Here is a 21,023-nt window from a genome sequence, read left to right as displayed (position 1 = left end):
GTTACCTTTTAATTGAATAACTGATTAAATATTTAAGGATTATTTAATTCAATTTGATGGAAATTTACAATTAAATTGCATAAAACTTAAAAAAAGGCTTACATTTTTTGGAGTTTATGTCTGCTAAATGACTACCTAAAATTACTACTTAAAAAAAGAACACTTCTAATCTAAGAATACTTTACATCTTTATATGGTTTACTGTTTTAGCTACAAAAGAGCATTTCTTGTATCAGTTTTAATGTTTTAATGAAGTTTAAAGATCAAAACCCCATACATGAATTCGCAAACATCACGCTGGTGATTGAAACTGCTGCGGTAGGAAAATGTGGTTGGGTATGTACACGCCACAGGCGGAGGCACTTACTGGAAAGAAAACAAGCAGCAGTTTAACCACACCATGATTGGCTGATAATTTATTAGCGGCTGCAGCCTGTTTGTCTTGTTAATCTAAGCTGTTATTTGCGGGTGACGAGCTGCACCATCCGTGAGAGCAGCAGGGGTTTCCGCTCCCCTCGCTGAAAAACTGATGCATAAAGACTTGCATTTAATAAAAACATTGTTTTAATACACAACCAAAGAAGAATATACAATCTGCCATTTTCCTGCATACTTTGTAATGGATACATAAGGAGATTCTCTATATATATTCATAGAAAACTGAAGGTCCCAGACCCGAACCAGGTACATAAGCCCTTATTCAGTAAGCATGGCACAAGTAAACTCAACAGGAAGTAGATCTATTTAACGTACTTAAGATGATTTAGGAATGCTTACTGAAGAGGAGCCAAAGACAAACATAAAAACTCTTATATATCCATTCATCATTACAAGTCAGAGTTCTTCATTTAAGTGCTTTTCATGCTAAACTAAGCCAGTCCTTTATTTTGCAACTCTCTCTGTTCATTCCAAACACTCTCAGACTGGTAGAAAAAATCATTTAAAAAAAAAAGAAAAGCAGAATAAACTGGAAAACATGAAATCTTCACATACTAAAGAGTGGCAGTGCAGACCTGAGACTTTACTGCTATTCACATGTAGGTCTTGTTAATACACATTTGAGCTTTACTGCATGAACATGTGAGACGGCAGTCGTTTTGTTACACGGAAGCAGAGTTGAAGAGTGTCGTGTGAAAACAAGCTAAATGTCGTGGTCAACACTGGTATTACTTGTTGATCAACTTCAAAATACACATTAAAATCCTTCATTTTTTCAGTAAGTGCTGCATAAGCAGAACAGTGTTCAGTGGGAGAAATTAAGACGCACACAAAATTGTGACTGCACTAAGAGCTTGTGTGGGCATACAGAGACAGATCAACAAACTGCTGATGGTGGCGATGGTGGATCTAAGGCAGCGTGACTGTCTTGTTCTGGTCACCCATGTACGCAAACCCATATTAAGACACACAGCCCGAGGTCGAGCAGCGCTGGAAGAAGCTGATGTACTCCAGTAGTCAGTGTTTACTCTGAGCTCCTAATAAAAAGTGAAATACAATCCAATTAATTAGATTAGGATAGATGGAGGAATAAAAAAAATATATAATATATAATAATATTTTTTGAATACGTACTAGACAATGGGCTTCTCTAGATCATGTTTGTCATCGAGGTCTTCATCCGAGTCTACAGAAGCAGAAGATCATATAGTGAGTGTTTAACATCGCTGTAGGCCTACTGTACGTACATGTCGGTTGTTTACACACAACAACAAGGATGTTTTATGTCATATTACTAAAGTACAACTTAATGTTGTTGTCTGCGCTGTTTGTGCTAAAAAACTGAAACAATATAAGAAAAAAATGTATACATGTTCTTAATATATATAAGTGAATAAATCGTTTGGGTAAGTATTCATTCTGTGTTTCAGAAGCTCTGTTTAATAAGATGAACAACAGCTGTCTGAATTAAATCAGCACAGTAAAGTCATCCTTTTTTCTGGCTGTGAATCTAAAGCACACAAATGGGTAGAGTAGCACAAAGACATCTGCGATCATTTAAAATGAGTGCATTGAATATGAAAGGGAAGTGTTTAGTTGCCCCCAATGGACTGGACACTGCTGATTCAAGTGTAAAACTACACAAATTTAAGCAAATTTGGAGATAAATGAGCAAATCCACAGATAGATCAACAACACTGTGAAATATCAATTTAACAGTAATTCAGTATACATGTATATGCAGATTTGCTCAAGAAACATTTCTTATTATTATTTATGTTTAATTATCAGGATTCTTTTATAAGTAGAATGTTCAAAATAACAGCATTTATTTGCAATAGAAACGTATTGACTATTATATATGCAGTACTGTGCTAAAGTCTTGGGTCAACGTTAGATGTTGTTTTAGCAATGGTATAATGACCATATATAATTATTTCTCTTTAATAGAACAATATTAGAACATAACCAGAAAATACAGGAAATTTGTATGTGTGCAGTATTAAAAAACAGAAAAAAAAAAACAGAACAAAATTTTTGGGTCATTGCAAAAAGTGTGCAAATATCAAAAAAAAAAAAAAAAAAAATGAATTCAGCTTTTATAGGCTAAAGCAGCAAGTATTTATTGACCTCCTCTTACACTTGAGCAATAGCAGGAACCTGGCTCTCTTAAACCCATATGGAACGGAAAAGGACTGGGAGGCCAAGAAAACTTTCAAAATCTGATGAGAAGTTTCTCAGAGTTTCTTTTTTTGGAGAAAATGGAAGAAGTCCAGGAGGTCACACTTAATACTGATTTTTGCGTAAAGAAACAATTTTTTTTTTTTTTTTTTTTTTACATTTTATGTACATATTTTCTGTTTTTTCTGTTTGTATCATAATAAAGAGACTGAAAAATAAATATGGATGGTCATTAAAACATTGCTAAAACAACAAAGCTGGTGGTGGCCTAAGACTTTTGCACAGTACTGTGTGTGTGTATATATATATATATATATATATATATATATATATATATATATATATATATATATTTAAATACATTGAACATTTTCATCTGAATCAGTTAAAATCAGAGTAAAATCATTTGTACATTTTCTTTTCATGCTTTATAAAGTCATTTAACTGACTGATCTAACTGATCTAATTGTACCCCTTAATGAACCAAAAAGAAAAGAAAAAAGGGGAGGAAAATGTGCAAACATTGTCAAAATGGGTACAATATATGCATAGTTTACATTAATTATTGTTAGGAAAAATGTTGTGGATTGACATGCAAAACTCTAAGATAAACTTTAAATAAATGCAGACGAATCATAGCACCTAAAATATATGTGTGCATATATACAGTACTGAGCAAGTCTTAGGCCAACATTTGATGTTGTTTTAGCAATGGTATAGTGACCATATATAATTATTTCTAAGTCTCTTTATTAGAATATAAACAGAAAATACAGTAATTTTGTATGCAGTATTTAAAAAAAAAAAAAAAAAAAAAAAAAAACTTTTATAGGCTAAAGCGGCAAGTATTTATTGACCTCCTCTTACACTTGAGCAATAGCAGGAACCTGGCTCTCTTAAACCCATATGGAACAGAAAAGGACTGGAAGGCCAAGAAAACTTTCAAAATCTGATGAGAAGTTTCTCAGAGTTTTTTCTTTTTTTTTCTAAAAAAAAAGGAAGTCCAGGAGGTCACAATAATACTGATTTTTGCTTAAAGAAACAATTTTGTTCATAATTATGTATCACAATAAAGAGACTGAAAAATAAAATAAATATGAATGGTCATTAAAACTGCTAAAACAACAAAGCTGGTGGTGGCCTAAGACTTTTGCACAGTACTGTACACACACACACACATATACATACATACATACATACATATACATACATATATATATATATATATATATATATATATATAGGAATCTATCAAAAACTTGTTTAAAACTAAAACTTTTATTGATATTTATTAGACAAACAACTAAATTGTCTTTATTTAAACATAATAACATATACATACATATATATATATATATATATATACATATATATATATATATATATATATATATATATATATATATATATATATATATATATATATATATATATATATATATATATACACACACATACATACATACATTATATATATATACACACACACACACACACACACACATTTTATTTTTATTTTGTATGTCCTCATTTGGCCTTGATAACAGCTTGAATTCATGTTGGACTTGTTTTTATGTACTTTTCCAGTCTCTGTTGTTATTGACTTACAAATAGTTTCTAGTTGTTCTCAAAGACCTGCTTTTGATGAAAATTTTGTTATCATTAAATCGCAACAATAATTATATTTTAGCATTAGAAACACTACTGTGACTAAAGAGCTTACACATACTGGTGTAGATTAACCATTACAGAAACATAAAATGTTAGTTTAGGACAGCTATGGCACAAACCTTACATTAGGTGGTGGTCTAATAAATGTGTTAAAGCACTGTGTGTATATATATATATATATATATATATATATATATATATATATATATATATATATATATATTAGAGAGAGAGAGAGAGAGTTTTATTATGTATAAGATATAAAATGATAATGGCGCAAAATATACACTTTGTAATTTATTAATAGGAGACGGTAATGCGCTTTAATACTGCTGCAACACCTCTAAATACATTTATCACTGATAATATCTAGCGCTCACCACAGTGCACCTGAGCTCTAGCAGTGCCATTTCCTGGAAAATACACGTCTGTTACTGTTGTATAAATGTGGTGAGAACATTAAATCTCTAATTTGTAAGACTAATCTCTGTTTAAATAAACTATGACTAAAAACAACGCAACATATACTAAAAAAATAAGGATAACACATAAACAAGAACAAAATGTTACACAGCTGATTTACTAATCTTTCAAGCTATCAAGTGCCAGAACCAGAAATACAAGTTATTACGACTTGTAAAAGACATGATTTTAAATTTCCATGCGCTCCTGAGAACCATTCTCATGGTTGTCTGGCTAGTATTGGACAGTTAGTGAGCCATTACCTGCCATGGATTCAGGAGGAGAGTAAAACTGGCCTTCCGAAACAGGTCCTCCTGGGTATAAAAGAGGTTCTCGATCTGGCGCACTCTGCGCTGAAAGATACCCTGTGACACAGGACACACATGATAGCTAAACACCATGATACTGACATACTGTGAGAGCAAATGAGTTATAATGTCGTCTACGTCCATTAGCCTACACTGACAATGCTTGTGATCACTGTTTGCTTGTCTCACTGTAATTAGAGATTATATTAGATAATTTGATTCTCACTGATTTCATCACCAGCCTCCTGGGGCAGGACTTTGAAGTCCAGCAGCCACGTCTCTATCCATGCCAGAATGAAGGAGATGATGGGTAACAAATACCCAAACGCCCCCTGAGACAGGAGCTGGACAACAGAAGAACATTTTTTGGGTCATTTCAAACAGTGTGTAAATCTCAATTTAAAAAAAAAAAGCTGAAAGAAAAATATCTCATACCTTTGATACAACTACTTTCACTATTAAGAAACCAGTGGTGATTGCTGTAGTTATCTGTAAAGAAGGAATGTAAATATATAATGATCATTACATGAATCTTTATCTAATCTACTAATTTTTTTATAGTTATATGTTTAAGTGAAGCTCAGTCATGTTAAGTACTGAAACAAAGTTCCATCATGTTATTAATGAGTAAAGCAACAGTGCCCTCTGGTGGAGGGTGGAGGAATATAAAGTAAAAGGCTGCCTACCGCAATGGCCCACCAATGACGCAGTCTGCACACTGCATAGGCCAGAATCAAGACTGCAAAGCGGAACACAGCCAAGAGCTGAGGAGAAAAACATTCATTCTGTAACATTAGCTTTTGCTTCTATATATACAGCATAAACAGACTATTGTATTCATTAATAAAATTGTAATAAAATTGTATTCATTTTTTACATTTTGAAAGAAATTAGTTTTATTCATTACTTTTTTAAACAAGGATGCATTAAACTGATCAAAAGTGACAGAAGTCATTTATAATGTCACAAATGATTTCTATTTAATATAAATGCTGTTCTTTTAAACTTTCTATTCATCAAAGAATCCTGAAGGATGGTCATGGTTTCCACAAAAATATTAAGCAGCACAACTGTTTTCAACACTGATAATAATTAAAATTGTTTCTTGAGCATCAAATCAGCATATCAGAATGATTTCTGAAGGATCATGTGACACTGAAGATTGGAGTAATGATGCTGAAAATTCAGCTTTTCCATCACAGGAATAAATGACATTTTTAAATATATATTCAAATAGAAAGTACTTTTTTTAAATTGTAATAATATTTCATTATTTAACTGTATTTTGATCAAACTAATGCAAAGGTTTGTACTGTAGTGAATGACACACTTAAATGTGCTATCTACTTTTCAAGACTGGTTTATCAACATTTCATGAAAGATTTGTTGCTTTAAAATGTCAGTTTAAAGAATGCTGTCAGGTAGCATTTTCAAAATGGCATCTCACTGTGTATTTGCATAAATCTAGGCCACACTGCAACTTATAGGGCAAAGTCTACAGGTTTATTTCGCAAATACCAAGCTGTCTTAAAATAAAAAGTGTTGACTTATTTTTAAACCCTGCTTAAAATAAGGCAGAGACTTACACATTTAAAGGATCCAAAACAACGATTTTAAAGGGTTACTTCACCCAAAAATGAAATTTTGGTGATTAATGACTCACCCTCATGTCGTTCCACACCCTTAAGACCTTCGTTTGTCTTCAGAAAATAAATGAAGATATTTTGATGAAATCCGAGAGGTTTTTTTTATCCTCCACTGAAAGCAATGAAATTACCACAATCAATGTTTAAAATAGTCTACAGTGACGTGACTACAGTGGTTAGGTTAGGGTTAGGGTCATTCTGCTCAGTATTGGCCAGCTCTTGCGTCAGCATCACACACATGCGGCCATCCAATACTGAGCAATACTCTGCAACGTTGAATAAAGTCATTATTTTTGTTTTGTTTTTGCGCACAAAAAGTGTTCTCGTCGCTTCATAAAATTAAGGTTGAACCACTGTAGTCACATGGACTATTTTAACGATGTTTTTACTACCTTTCTGGACACTGAATGTTGTAATTTCGTTGCTTTCAATGGGATAAGAAGGACAAGAAAACCTCTCGGATTTCATCAAAAATATCTTAATTTGTGTTCTGAAGATGAACGAAGGTCTTACAGGTGTGGAACGACATCAGGATGAGTAATTAATGACAGAATTTTCATTTTTGGGTGAACTAACCCTTTAAACACCACAGAACAACTGAATGTATTCATCAAAGAAGCAACACACTATAAGCATGTGACCTGAGATAGAAGAGTTAAAGAGTTAAATTGGTCATTTCTTCACCCACATATTGTTCTTTCTTTTTTCTGTGGAACACAACAGAAGATACTTTTGAAAAAAATGTGCACATAATGAAAGTCAGTAAGGTTCTTTGTTTTGTACAACAATGGGCAAAAAATATATATGGATAAATCATTCTTCAAATGATCTTCCTGTGTGCTCCCCAGAAGAAAAATAGTCATACACGAATTTGGAGATGGTGATGAGTAAATGACAACAACATTTTTGGGTGAACTATCCCTTTAAGAAGAATAATGAAGTTTTCCTGGACAGAAACCATGTGGTTTGAAAGAGGTATGAAAGAGTGAAGTCATCTATGTCGAGAGAGAAAAGTCAGCTTTGAAAAGGGAAATAAAATTTTACCACACCAGTTTCATCTTAAAGCACATTTATAAGTGTTGGTGATTTCCCTGCTAAAGAGTCAAAATGGAGTATATTTGTAAAGAGCAGATCCTGAGACTTTATGTTAATATTTCAATAATTTAATTCACATCTATGTACAGTACAGTCCAAAAGTTTGGAACCACTAAGATTTGTAATGTTTTTAAAAGAAGTTTCGTCTGCTCACCAAGGCTACATTTATTTAATTAAAAATACAGTAAAAACAGTAATATTGTGAAATATTATTACAATTTAAAATAACTGTTTTCTATTTGAATATATTTCACAAAGTAATTTATTCCTGTGATGCAAAGCTGAATTTTCAGCATCATTACTCCAGTCTTCAGTGTCACATGATCCTTCAGAAATCATTCTAATATGCTGATCTGCTGCTCAAGAAACATTTAATGTGTACAATTGTACAAAATATTTGTGTACAATATTTTTTTTCTGGATTATTTGATGAATAGAAAGTACAAAAGAACAGTGTTTATCTGAAATCTAATCTTTTGTAACATTATAAATGTCTTTACTGCCACTTTTGATTGATTTAATGCATCCTTGCTGAATAAAAGTATTCATTTATTTAATTTCTTTTCAAAAAATACAAATAAAAATTCTTACTGACCCCAAACTTTTGAACGGTAGTGTATAATGCTACAGAAGCTTTGTATTTCAGATAAATGCTGTTCTTTTGAACTTTCTATTCATCAAGGAATCCTGAAAAAAAAAGTACACAACTGTTTTCAACGTTGAAAATAATCATAAATGTTTATTGAGCAGCAAATCAGCATATTAGAATGATTTCTGAAGGATCATGTGACACTGAAGACTGGAGTAACGATGCTGAAAATTCAGCTTTGCATCACAGGAATAAATTACTTTGTCAAATATATTTAAATAGTACACAGTTATTTTAAATTGTAATTATATTTCACAATATTACTGTTTTTTACTGTATTTTTAATTAAATAAATGTAGCCTTGGTGATCAGACGAAACTTCTTTTAAAAACATTAAAAATCTTAGTGGTTCCAAACTTTTGGACTGTACTGTATGTATAACACATTCACATGTTCACGGTTCTCTGATGTTTATATATATATGTATTAATTAAATCATAAAAATGTATATATATATATATATATATATATATATATATATATATATATATATATATATATATATATATATATACATAACATTTTTATGATTTAAATAATTATTAGCTTTGCCAACTCATGCAATCGAGGGGCTTGTGAACCCCAGTTTTGGAAACCCTGCAATAGAGGCCAGTGTATTGGCCAGTACTTACAAATATGTCAAAAAAGGATTTGTGGTAATCATACTGCAACACCTCTTTCGTCAGCTGCTCTTGTATTCCTCCATTGACCTGGATGAAGATAGATAAAAAAAACATAATTACATTTATTTGCATTCAAACAAAATGTAATGCATCTGAATCACTAAAAAACTGGTGTTTTTCCACTTAAATTGAAAAGAACTTCACATTATTAATAATATCTAGTGGAGATGTAAAACCACAGCATACATTGAGCTCAATGATCCACAGCAAAGTGACGAACAAAAGGTCAAAGGTCACAAACAAGCAAAAGGTTCTTCGAACATCAGAGATGCACTTCTTCTCTCCTGATTCGTAGGACTCGATACGGGAAGAAATGAGGGTGGAGTTAATGTTGCCCACACCCCCTAGAGTGGCCCGGGACCCCACACTGCTGCTGCACTGGCTGTCCATGACTCGTCAGTCTTGTCCACTCGTGTCACTCCATTCACACTTCTGGAGAGTCAGACTCTGTAGTCATGCCTAGTTCTGAAAGGACGCAGAAAGTAGAAGTAGCATTTCACACAGCGGTCAAAGGTTTACAGTTATTGCTGTCGTATGATCAGGACTTTGTGACGTCTTTATATCAACAAAACCACCCAACATCCTGTAACACCACTAAGTGGATGTAGTCAAAATAAAAAATAAAAAAAGAAAGAACTGATGAAACACTAACACCAATTATAGAGTGCAACAGTCAGGTTCAGGTGTTGTGCCAAATTGACCCCCTGCCAAATTATTACCCTAATTGGCTAATCTTAACCCCACCCCTAATCCTCCTAACCCCCCCTCCACACCTACTCCTAAATAGGGTTACCAAATTCCGGGAATTTTCAAAGCTGGATACTTTCCATGGGAATTAACAGGAATATATGGGAATTAATGGGAACTTTTGATTCATCAATGAATCCTGAAAAAAGTATTACAGGTTGCAAAAAATATTAAGCAGCACAACTGTTTCCAACATTGATAATAACTGAGCAACAAATCAGCAAATTAGAATGATTTCTGAAGGATCATGTGACACTGAAATAAATGACATAATTGCTGCAATAAAAATATATTTATTTTACATATTTCCTCAATTAAAATTAATTGAATGCGAAAAAGAAATAACTGTCATTCCATACTATGACTAAATAAAATGTTTTTATGTTTGTATATGATATATTTTATATAAATATTATACATTTATATAAATTTTGCAATTAAAATTTGCAATTAATACCCATAAATTCCCGTAAATTCCTGTTAAGTTTCCAAATTGGAATATTTCCAAAATTCCCCAGGTTAAGTTCCCATGGAAAGTTTCTGGAAATTTACCGGAAACTTTCCGCCCCTTTGCAACCCTACTTCTAAACCTACCAATACTAGGGGCGTAATAATCTGGCAGGGGGTTGAAATTTGGCACAACACCAAAAGTGAAAATTCCATTCATTCCATTCATTTTCTCCATAGGGGAATTGATTTTAACCAGTAACTTAATATAAACCTTTAAAGACAGACCTACTGTGAGCTACAACGTTTTTTAAAGGTTTTTGCTTTAGCCATCAGCCTTCATTATTCAATTTATTTTTTAAATAATCTTGTTTAACAGCAGAATTCTGGTGAAAAACTACATTACCCATGATTCTGCAGAGAGTTCTGTCACACCTGACACCATGACAGTAATCCTGCCTTAAATACAAGTTTCCTAAGTAAAAATTGCAAGTTCGCCATCCCATTTCAAAACTTGAATGTGATAAGCCTGTAATCACGACTTCAGAAGTAGGAATTATCAAATTCTCAATAGCATGTGAAGGCAGCATAATAACAACAAATGAATATTTTGTGTATATATTATGTTTTGCCAAGCAGCAGTGTAATAAGCAGGATAATGTATGATCATGACGAAAACAGACAAGAAATTGTACCTAAATTAACACATCATGACAAAACTATCAGCCAAATACTCTGAAGTGGATTCCTCCTGCTAAAATCAACAAGGCTTGCTATAATGCAATTTTAATCAAAACTGAAAATACTGTTGTGGAAATTAAGGGAATATAACTAGTCTTAATAAAAGAAAGAGCATGAAAATCTAGTCTTGCAAGTCTTATCAGGAAGACCAGGAAGTACTCGAGAAAAAGTATAAAACAGGCACGAGTTTAAGAGAACAGTAAGTGTCTGTCAGGTTAGTGGGACAAGTTCCTCTTATGAGGTCATTTACCGAGAAACAACGAGCACAGGAATTTTCATGCATTGTTTGCATATCACTCAGTATGACAGATCTAACTAGACTAGGCAGGATTAATCCAAAAAGATTTATGCATGAGAAGTGAACTGACTTCTTCATATAGTTGTGAACTACCCTTAATGACAATATGGGAAATTTGGCTTTATTGCTTTTATATGACACTTGCTAATACAAAATGGGGCTAGTTCCTTTTATTAAATGGACAATTTAAGTATACAACCCAATTAACTGATATGAATTATGAGTTCGTCTGTGTTTATGTTGTGAAGTGGTTATTTCAGAGACAATTTGCATGCTATGAGCTAGCATGATAATACAACAACGGTATAACAGGAAACACAGCGAGAATTTCCTAAAAATGTGAAGCACAGTGTCATAATAACACAGCATAGATTTCTATCTTACTAACTAAAACGGTAACAAGCGGAGTAAACAATCCTGAACTCACAATCTCTCTTGAAAACAATCTATCCGGTTACACTGAGTCAATCAATCTGCACAACAGAAGCGGCTCATTCGTTGCGACATTAGCATTGATTTATCAAAATAAATGCGAGTTGACGATCATGTCGCTTACCTTGGTGTGCAATCCTATAAAAGTACGCGTTGTATTACAGCCAACATATAATTCAATGAGGATCTATCTCGCTAAAAAAAAATTCCGCACCATCTGATGACTTTCTCTGATGAACAGGAAATAGTGTGATGTTGTTTTGGAAAGAGGATTCTGGGATATGTAGTAGAATCCGGAACTGCGTCAGGCCTGTCCACTATTCTAACTGAATTCATTTATAGTTCTGCAACATCAAGTAAATATTATAACAAACAATCAATATCAGTTTGATTACATTTATTTTGCTATACAAAGCTATAATATACTTATAGAGTGGCGCTAACATTTGAAATTTCATTGCATTCAGATGAAAACAAGTGACATCCGCACACAATGGTGCCAGAGCTTCTATCAGGTCCAACTTTGCTCATTTCTGACTTTTAATAAACTGGTGTGAAGGTCATTTTAGTCAATGTGTGAAGTCAGTTCTCCTCAAATTCACAAAAGCATTCTAGCGGAGTAACCACAAGTGTAGTTCATCACATTAATTTGTGGTCCAAATAGTTTTGTCTTCATTTTTGTTCCGTTAAATGTTTATAGCCTTTAGTGCAAAGACATACAGACAGTTTAGGTTTTAAGTCACTGTATTCTCTTAAAGGGTTAGTTCACCCAGAAATGAAAATTCTGTCATTTATTACTCACCCTCATGTAGTTCCACACCCGTAAGATCTTTGTTCATCTTCTGAACACAAATTAAGATATTTTTGATGAAATCCGATGGCTCAGTGAGGCCTGCATTGACAGCAAGTTAATTTACACTTTCAAACACCCAGAAAGCTACTAAAGACATATTTACAACAGTTCATGTGGCTACAGTGGTTCAACCGAAGCCTTGTTTCCTGAAATCAGAAATGCCGTTCCGAACCTCTGATTCGAAACAAAAGATTTGTAAAGCTTTGAAGCTTCATGAAGCAGTGTTTTGAAATCACCCATCATTAGATATTGTTGAATAAAGTCGTTATTTGGGTTTTTTTTGGCACACAAAAAGTATTCTCGTCACTTCATAATATTAAGGTTGAACCACTGTAGTCACATGAACTGTTTTAAATGTCTTTAGTAGCTTTCTGGGCATTGAAAGTGTTAATTATCTTGCTGTCAATGCAGGCCTCACTGAGCCATCGGATTTTATCAAAAATATCTTAATTTGTGTTCCGAAGATGAACGAAGGTCTTACAGGTGTGGAACGACATCAGGATGAGTAATTAATGACAGAATTTTCATTTTTGGGTGAACTAACCCTTATGCTAATCAAGATGATATAAGCAAACTTTACTTGATGACATTATGCATTATTATTTCATTTCAATTTACAAGATCTTTATTTCAAACCTCTACAGACTGGAGCAGAAAACTAATGCTTTCATTAAACAACCGTATTACGGAGCAACGCACATGGCATGAAAAAAAATTTAATCGTGCACACAATTTACCATTTTGTTCCCTCGAATTACTAAAACGTGCGCATGATTTACTATTTCGTTCACTCGTTTTAGTAAATCATGCGCATGATTTATTATTTTGTTCCCTCGATTTACTAAAATTTGCGCACAATTTACTTTTTTGTTTGCTCGATTTACTAAAATTTGCACACGATTTACTATTTTGTTCGCTCGATTTACTAAAATTTGCGCACGATTTACTATTTTGTTCGCTCGATTTACTAAAATTTGTGCACGATTTACTATTTCGTTCCCTCGTTTTAGTAAATCATGTGCATGATTTACTATTTCGTTCCCTCGATTTACTAAAATTTGCGCACGATTTACTATTTTGTTCGCTCGATTTACTAAAATTTGCGCATGATTTACTATTTTGTTCCCTCGTTTTAGTAAATCATGCGCATGATTTACTATTTCGTTCCCTCGATTTACTAAAATTTGCGCATGATTTACTATTTTGTTCGCTCGATTTACTAAAATTTGCGCATGATTTACTATTTCGTTCCCTCGTTTTAGTAAATCATGTGCACGATTTACTATTTTGTTCGCTCGATTTACTAAAATTTGCGCACGATTTACTATTTTGCTCGCTCGATTTACTAAAATTTGTGCACAATTTACTATTTCGTTCCCTCGTTTTAGTAAATCACGTGCACGTTTTAGTAAGTCGAGGGAACGAATTAATAAATTGTTCGCATGATTTAGCCTACTATTTTTTTCCTGCATGTCATGTCCAGGGCTCCGTATAATCTGATGTACTCAACTATAGCTAACAAGTCTTTTTTTATGTAGTCTCGCGTAGCCAGACCTTCAGACTGACGGCAGAAGGTCTGAACTCTATCGCAGCTTTCATTGGCCAAAGACCGCCCAAGAGGACGTTTGACTGACATGTAATGCAACCAAATCACAGTTTGTTTTGTTGCGTGTCACGTTTAGGGGCGTGAAAATGTAAAGTCGATGTCCCAACAATTACAGACCGGCGTGCCTCTAATAAATGATTCAATAATTCAAGAACGTTGTGCAAGTTTACTGCAACAATGGAGCCGCGAACTTCACATACTTTCGAAAATCCAGCATTTAGTTGATCCTGGTAAACGCTCATTGTCACAGTAAACATGACGGCGTTCTTCTTCCATGAGGGGGTTTGACATCACGGAATTTGTTTATAGGCGGACCGTTAAAGAACGCAACACACACGTCTCCCGGACATCCTGTATAATTCAACCAACCAGATGACGACTTTGAAAATCCTGAATTGTTTCCAGATAAGTGTGCCATATGCATCCGTGGTCGTGACGTCTGAGACTATTGTCTATATAACATCACTGGTTAATTGTCTAATAAAAGCTATATATTGTTAAATTAATTTGCTCAACAACAGTGGTATTGAGGTAAACAATTTTATTGAAATTCAAATTCTAGAGGTTTCTTCAACAACTATAAATAAAATAAACTATAAGCATCCACACTGTAAACCATCTTAAAGGCTAAATAAAAAGTAGATGAACAAAATATTAACTGTAAAACAAAACAGTAAGTACTACATTAATCCACCCTGGATCAGCACAACACATAGTTTGCCAAAAACATAGCATATTAAAAACGAGGCTTCAGTAATATGTGAGGCACAGTTCACACTGTAAATCAACAAGAACTAGTAACTTAAAACTGACATTCTTGGTTTATTTCAAAGCTGATTATATTTAACAGTACCTGCACTCATTTCATGTGCTCTTTGTCATTGCAATATCAGTTATTTAGAAGCTGTTACTGTATTATGGGTAATATGTACTGTGATGAGCAGAGATGAGCGACGGTATTCAGCAGTCAGATGTCATCTTCTCGGACAGTGCTGACTGGCAGGTGCTGGGTGGGTTGAACACGCCAGGGTCACTAATGCCCAGCTGAAGGTCAAAGAAGCGAGTGGACGTGGTCACGCTACTGTTCTTTGTGTATGTCTCCTGCACAGGATAGCAGTCCTTCAAAGTGTACACACCAACCCAAGCTTCATCTGTGAGAGAAAATGGAAAAATGTAGATAATCAGGACTTAATCATATTAAGAGTTCTTGCAAAATTTACAACATAACTATAACAAACATACTTTTGCGAGCCGGTTTTCGATCAGACCATTCTTGAACTTCGATCATGTCTCCAGGTCCTCCGATGAAGTACTGGTCCTCATATGTGGAGTTCAGGGGTATGTCATAAGGGTCCCAGGCCTCCGTCAGAGCGATCTTTGCACACTGCTTGGTAATTTCCTCAATCTGGAAAAGCACTCCACTCTTGAACAAGTAGATATACTCAAAGAACCTCGAAAACAAATGCACAATAGAAATAAATAAATGCAAGTAAATTTACATTAAATCAATTAAACTTCATCTTTCAACTTTAATGATTTTTCAGAACACAATAACTGTGCATTCTATCTTGATAAGCAAAATAACATGACAGGTCTTTTTTTTTTTTTTTTTGTCCAAAGGCCTTAATAATAATAAAAAACAAAGATATGACATCCAAAGTATGTAAGGTAGTACAAATAGATCTCTTTTATTGAATCCAAAAGGTTGTAATTATATTTTGCTACATATAAAGGCATTTTAAAGATTTTGAAGTGTCAAAAGGTCATTTGGTTTAACCATCCAAAGGCCAATACAGCCATTTCATTTGTGATTAAAATATCTTAAAATGTAATAAATGTATGTATTTTTATTTTGGCATGATTTTATAACATCATATATCAACATAGTGCAAAATGGCATTAAAACTATGTGTATTAGTCGTTGCTTTGTTATGAGAAAGAATGTCTGGAAAAATGAATTTCATTGATGTCATTCGGAGTAACCAATATAAAGGGACTATTTGGATCAAGTCATGCGGTCAATATCATGTGACAGGATGTGACATCATTCAGACATTTGCAAAGGACCATATGGTCATGAACCACTAACTAACTTTCTCTTAACTAGTTGAAAAATTCATGTTTTCACTTGCTCATATGCATGTCCCGAAACATCAGGTCATTTGGGACAACTGCTATAAAACATGGAAAATGTTGTAATATTTAAAAAAAAAACTTGTACTAAATATAAAATGTTTGATTGTCCTGGTTTAGCTAGATATCAGCCTGTTAGCATTGTTTGAAAATATCATCATTCGGTATAACCAAAAGTGTCATTTGGTAAAACCGAAATTTTGGTTAAACTGAATGACTTTTTTGGTGACAAATTTGTCCATCTTGTAAAAAAATGACAAAAGCAGTGTTAATTGATTATAAAAACCACAATTTCATTGTTAACACTTAATAAAACTTCATTATGTTTTTTTTTTTGTTTGTTTGTTTTTTACACTTTTATAAACCTTATTCGTCAATGACCCAGATACAAAGTCAAATTTTCTGTGAAATAATAAAATAAATGAATAAGTGACCATTTAAAAGCCATAATAACAAATCCCTTTAAATTACCCGATTGGCAGATATTGTTACTGTTTTTAAGGGTCACTTAATTTTGATAATTTTACATTATGACATTTTGCTTCTCAAGTAAGTGTATATCTTTGTAAGAATGTTTAGATGTTTGTACTGAAGAACAAGACAAAAGGTACTGAGTATTTTGCAGTGACAAGAAGAACACACATTAAAATGCATTTCATAACATTTGATGAATTCATACTTTTTACAAGGTGTGTGTCCCGTCTTCTGCTCCAGAACCCTAATTCGCTGATTCTGTGCATCATAGGTGACCGCTGCCCGTGTGTTTCGTCCCGTGCCGTGGTCATATTGGACGGTCCGACCCTCCCACTGTAGCGGCGCGAGACAGGGCTGAGGCGGCGCAGAGCCCAGACAAGACACTGTCGCGGACAATGACAACACTAGTGCAGAAACAACAAAACCTGACATGCCTGCTGGTGCCAAGCGATATTTACATGGAAATTAAATATTGACTCAACGATTTGAATAGTATTTTTTTCTAGCCAGTGTTTGCGCTGGTGCCTAATCCTCACAATACCAACACACCATCAGCAGCAGCATCCATGTCACAAACACGTCAGAAACACCGATTGGTCAGATGTCAAAACCGTATGACGGACCATAAGATTATTTATTCTCCACTCGTTGAAAGGAAGTATAGCCTATAGTTTATTTTTATTACTAAAATCTATTAACATCGTATAATTACATTTATTAATAATTATAATAATGTAATAATTATTAATAATAATAAATTGTATTTTGTTTTTTGCAAAGAAACATACGATTTCACCATAATAATTACAAATATTTTTAATGATCAATATTATAAATAGTAGTTTGTATGGTAGTAGTAATGTTAATAACAACAACAACAATAATAATAATAATAATAAAAACTTAGGCTATTATTATTAATTTACATTTTTTGTTGTAAGGAACCATAAGATTTCACCATAATAATTTCGAGCATTTTGAATTATCAATATTATATAAATAATAGCCTGTATGGTAGTAGTAGTAGTAATTTTAAAATGTTATTTACGTACTTTTTCAGTATTTACTGTAATAATGCATACAAACTGCAGGGAATTATGAAATACAAATATTAAATTATAAACAATATCTAGTTATACTTATCTATGTGTACTGAAAGAGTGTTTTACATATAAATGTGATGATCTTATCTGGTGCTATTATTATAAACTCCGCCATTTGCATCAGTTTGTTTACGAGCAGATATTGCAGGGACATCCGAACCACCAGATGGCAGCAGCTATTGCAGCCAATACTTGTGACTTTAGTCTGTCTGTCTTTAATGTATGTTCAACGTTGTTGGCGTTTAATATGGCGATTTCCATCCAGCGTGTGTACTAAAATCAGGTTTACTACGCTAAAAGAGACTGACAACATGTCTGAATTGACCCAGGCTGAGTTTGAGTCCAGTGATGATGAGCTCCCCGAGGAGGTCGGCTTTGATGCGTCCAAAAGTGCTGCGCTGAAGAGCGTTAAAGATGCACTGGAGTCGGCCAAAAGGTCTGTGAGTGTCCGCTGGCTTCAGACACACAGAGCACATGAGCTCATGGGGTTTAAACCTTTTTATGTTTTGTTTTCAGAGAAAAGAACCTATTGAAGGAGAAGCGAAGGAAAAGACAACAGCTATATCAAGAACAAAAGGTGAATACTATCCCCAGGACGTCTACTATATTGTTATTACTAGAAACTTTACACACTTTCACTCAAACCACACAATAAATTGTAGATTTAACACCATGAAATGTTACATCTGTTGTTTTTCAGTCGAGAAAACGTCTTCCTGAAGACCTCCTGGAGGAATTTGATACAGAACCCCAGAAGTAAGCTCTCCAGAGGAAAATAATCCATTTGATTCCTTAAATCATTTTGGAAACTTAATAAACTGTTATTATTTCATTTTAGACAGACTGAGCTATCAGAGAATGAAAAAGGTAACAATCAAACAATCAAAGGTAAGCTGTTACACTGGAATTTTATAACTTTACACATTTTTTTCTGTTGGTCAGTTTATGTATTAAATGACAAAAACTGTTTTATAGATGGAGAGACGAAGACCACGTCAAAAACAAACTCCAAAAGGTAATATTAACTATGTTTACATTGACCTTACCTCATATATATATATATATATATATATATATATATATATATATATATATATATATATATATATATATATATATATATATATATATATATAATGTGTGTAAAATATGAAATATGGAAATCATCTGATTTCAGTTTACCAGACAGCTACAGCGTAAAGAGAGTGAAGGATGAAACCGCTGCCAAATCACTGCAACAGAGTGCCATGGACTTCATTCAGTCCCGTCTTTACGGACCAGGAACCAAAAGAACAACTAGTAAGATAACACATTATGTTATTCAGACCATTTTCCAAACCAAATTTAGTAGAAAAACTAATATTTTGGTGTGTTTTTATCTTCAGATGCAGAGATTCTGTCCCTCAAAAGGAAAAGGGGTGCCAACCAAGGTGCAGCTGTGGAGTTTGCGAGTAAAAAATTGGGTGAGTGGTGAGATTTTCATGTTCAGCAACTATATTTTTGGAAAGCAACAGTCTGAGCTGTCTTTATTCATCTCTACAGGTGCCGACGTAAAAGCAAAGGTTGCAAAGTCCAATAAAAGGTTTTTACAGAAAAGGAAACTGGTTCCTTCCTGAGATCTAAAACAGGAGAAAGAACTACTGTATTATGAGTTCAACACATGAGAACTGGAAACCGCCCTCGGAGACGCCTTCCATCATCCAGGTGTTTTTGACCATGTGGATCACATTTTACAAAAGGACACCTTTAATTCAGTACCTTTTCCATTAACTCATAGTAAAAAATATATTAAATAGTATCATCAAATAAGATTCAGTCTCAGCTCATTGAAAAAGAATTGACTTCCATTTTGTGTACAAATTAAAAAAAAAAAAGTTTGGCAGAAGCTGAATGTTCAAGTTTGTGTATTTACTATACACTTTAATAAATGTAAACCTGATGTAAGGACTGACATTTCTTGTTTTAGTTGCTTTTTATATACATTTGACTATTAAACTACATGACTATGATGACCAAATGGACAAATCATGGTTATGGCATTTCTAAAAGTTAACATAATAAAACACTCATCCCCGGTTTCACAGACTAAAATGCATGTTTGAGCTGTTTTAAATGAAAGCAACTTGCACTGATATATCTGTCAGTGCCATTGTTTTGTCTCAAGATGCACACCAGTAATGATTTTTTTCTAAGGCACATTTATAAAAGCTAATTGAACTAAGGCTTAATCCTGGCTTAATCTAAGCCCCGTTTGTGAAACTGGGCCTTAAATTTACTCCATGGCTTAATTAGAGGTTCAAGTGCGTAGCAGTAAAATCCTATAGTAAATCCTATAATTAATTTCCAAGGATCAGCATTCTCCCTTAAAAGTGATCGGGCAGACCAAACCATAAGTCGGAGAAACTTTGAAGGATAGTAGTAGCTACCCAACCTACAACATCAAGTCACGCCCCAATCAGCCTGATGGTAGCGCTACAGCAATCAAAAGTATGTAATGGCTCATAACTCCTAAATTGTCATCACAGGTTCAAATGTATTATATCGTCTCTGATTCCATCATCACCCTGGCAAAATTTTCGGGTAATTTGGATTTTTCTAAAAACCTATGTTTGCGAACTAGTTCTAGCTTTTTCACCCGATCGGAACCAAACTAGTGCAGAAAGATTCCCTGGAGTCTGGTTGTCAATAGTTATCGAAAAAAACAAAATTTAATTCAAGTCTGCAGTGGGAGGCCAAAACTTTCAAAGTGGGCGTGGCCACTTTTACTAAAACGGCTATCCCTCTTGAACGGAATGAGATCATTTCACCAAACTCGGGATCAGGGTTGCCAGGTTTTCATAACAAAACCTGCCCAATTGCTACTCAAAATTCAGGGGGGGTCCCCTGGTAAAAATCACGTTCTGGGGGGTAAAATCCGCTTTTTGGGGGGCTCCCCCTGATAAAAAAAAAAAAAAAAAAAAAAATTTGAGGGGCTAAATATCATGCTTCAATCAGCAGACATAGAAAAACAACCTGTGGCAACAGTGTTAAAGTAGCCCAATTCCACGGGAAAACTG

The 21,023-nt window shown here is 33.8% G+C and overlaps 3 protein-coding genes across 5 annotated transcripts; 1 reads left to right on the top strand and 2 right to left on the bottom strand.

The window, feature by feature from the left end:
- Window positions 1-546: 546 nt before the first annotated feature.
- On the bottom strand, window positions 547-12,080 carry stard3nl (STARD3 N-terminal like). 2 transcript variants are annotated; one of them, XM_048163850.1, is made up of 9 exons: window positions 11,923-12,080; window positions 9,320-9,598; window positions 9,083-9,160; window positions 5,747-5,824; window positions 5,496-5,549; window positions 5,287-5,404; window positions 5,016-5,117; window positions 1,573-1,624; window positions 547-1,475 (listed from the first exon to the last, which is right to left on the bottom strand). In XM_048163850.1, coding segments are annotated over exons 2-9 (687 nt in total). In that variant the 5' UTR covers window positions 9,524-9,598; window positions 11,923-12,080; the 3' UTR covers window positions 547-1,474. The 2 variants fall into 2 exon arrangements, with proteins under 2 accessions (XP_048019807.1, XP_048019808.1); XM_048163851.1 differs by lacking the exon at window positions 547-1,475 and having other exon boundaries at window positions 1,572-1,624.
- A 2,701-nt stretch (window positions 12,081-14,781) lies between these two features.
- epdr1 (ependymin related 1) lies at window positions 14,782-17,456 on the bottom strand. Its single transcript, XM_048163360.1, has 3 exons — window positions 17,070-17,456; window positions 15,500-15,708; window positions 14,782-15,408 (listed from the first exon to the last, which is right to left on the bottom strand). The coding sequence occupies exons 1-3, from the start codon at window positions 17,294-17,296 to the stop codon at window positions 15,218-15,220; spliced, it is 627 nt and encodes a 208-aa protein (XP_048019317.1). The 5' UTR covers window positions 17,297-17,456; the 3' UTR covers window positions 14,782-15,217.
- A 573-nt stretch (window positions 17,457-18,029) lies between these two features.
- nol7 (nucleolar protein 7) lies at window positions 18,030-19,920 on the top strand. Of its 2 annotated transcripts, none has more exons than XM_048162710.1 (8): window positions 18,030-18,403; window positions 18,484-18,544; window positions 18,668-18,723; window positions 18,806-18,834; window positions 18,943-18,982; window positions 19,145-19,266; window positions 19,353-19,430; window positions 19,510-19,920. In XM_048162710.1, the coding sequence occupies exons 1-8, from the start codon at window positions 18,045-18,047 to the stop codon at window positions 19,581-19,583; spliced, it is 819 nt and encodes a 272-aa protein (XP_048018667.1). In that variant the 5' UTR covers window positions 18,030-18,044; the 3' UTR covers window positions 19,584-19,920. The 2 variants fall into 2 exon arrangements, with proteins under 2 accessions (XP_048018667.1, XP_048018666.1); XM_048162709.1 differs by having other exon boundaries at window positions 18,108-18,403; window positions 18,806-18,855.
- The last annotated feature ends 1,103 nt before the right edge of the window (window positions 19,921-21,023 follow it).

The sequence above is a fragment of the Megalobrama amblycephala genome, linkage group LG17 (assembly GCF_018812025.1).
Source record: "Megalobrama amblycephala isolate DHTTF-2021 linkage group LG17, ASM1881202v1, whole genome shotgun sequence".
In the NCBI taxonomy this organism is placed as follows: domain Eukaryota; kingdom Metazoa; phylum Chordata; class Actinopteri; order Cypriniformes; family Xenocyprididae; genus Megalobrama; species Megalobrama amblycephala.
The sequence above is the reverse complement of the archived record's forward strand: the minus strand, read 5'-3'. Positions and strand labels throughout refer to the sequence as shown.

What these genes read in the sequence shown, in the direction of transcription:
- stard3nl (XM_048163850.1), bottom strand. Translation starts at nt 9,523, where the DNA reads ATGGACAGCCAGTGCAGCAGCAGTGTGGGGTCCCGGGCCACTCTAGGG. An exon ending in GGAGGCTGGTGATGAAATCA is followed by an intron (nt 5,118 to 5,286) that starts GTGAGAATCAAA and finishes CCTGTGTCACAG; the next exon opens with GGTATCTTTCAGCGCAGAGT. An exon ending in TCCTCCTGAATCCATGGCAG is followed by an intron (nt 1,625 to 5,015) that starts GTAATGGCTCAC and finishes CTGCTTCTGTAG; the next exon opens with ACTCGGATGAAGACCTCGAT.
- epdr1 (XM_048163360.1), bottom strand. Translation starts at nt 17,296, where the DNA reads ATGTCAGGTTTTGTTGTTTCTGCACTAGTGTTGTCATTGTCCGCGACA. An exon ending in GGACACACACCTTGTAAAAA is followed by an intron (nt 15,709 to 17,069) that starts GTATGAATTCAT and finishes TTTGTTTTCGAG; the next exon opens with GTTCTTTGAGTATATCTACT. An exon ending in TCGAAAACCGGCTCGCAAAA is followed by an intron (nt 15,409 to 15,499) that starts GTATGTTTGTTA and finishes TTTCTCTCACAG; the next exon opens with ATGAAGCTTGGGTTGGTGTG.
- nol7 (XM_048162710.1), top strand. Translation starts at nt 18,045, where the DNA reads ATGATCTTATCTGGTGCTATTATTATAAACTCCGCCATTTGCATCAGT. An exon ending in GCTATCAGAGAATGAAAAAG is followed by an intron (nt 18,835 to 18,942) that starts GTAACAATCAAA and finishes ACTGTTTTATAG; the next exon opens with ATGGAGAGACGAAGACCACG. An exon ending in TCAAAAACAAACTCCAAAAG is followed by an intron (nt 18,983 to 19,144) that starts GTAATATTAACT and finishes ATCTGATTTCAG; the next exon opens with TTTACCAGACAGCTACAGCG.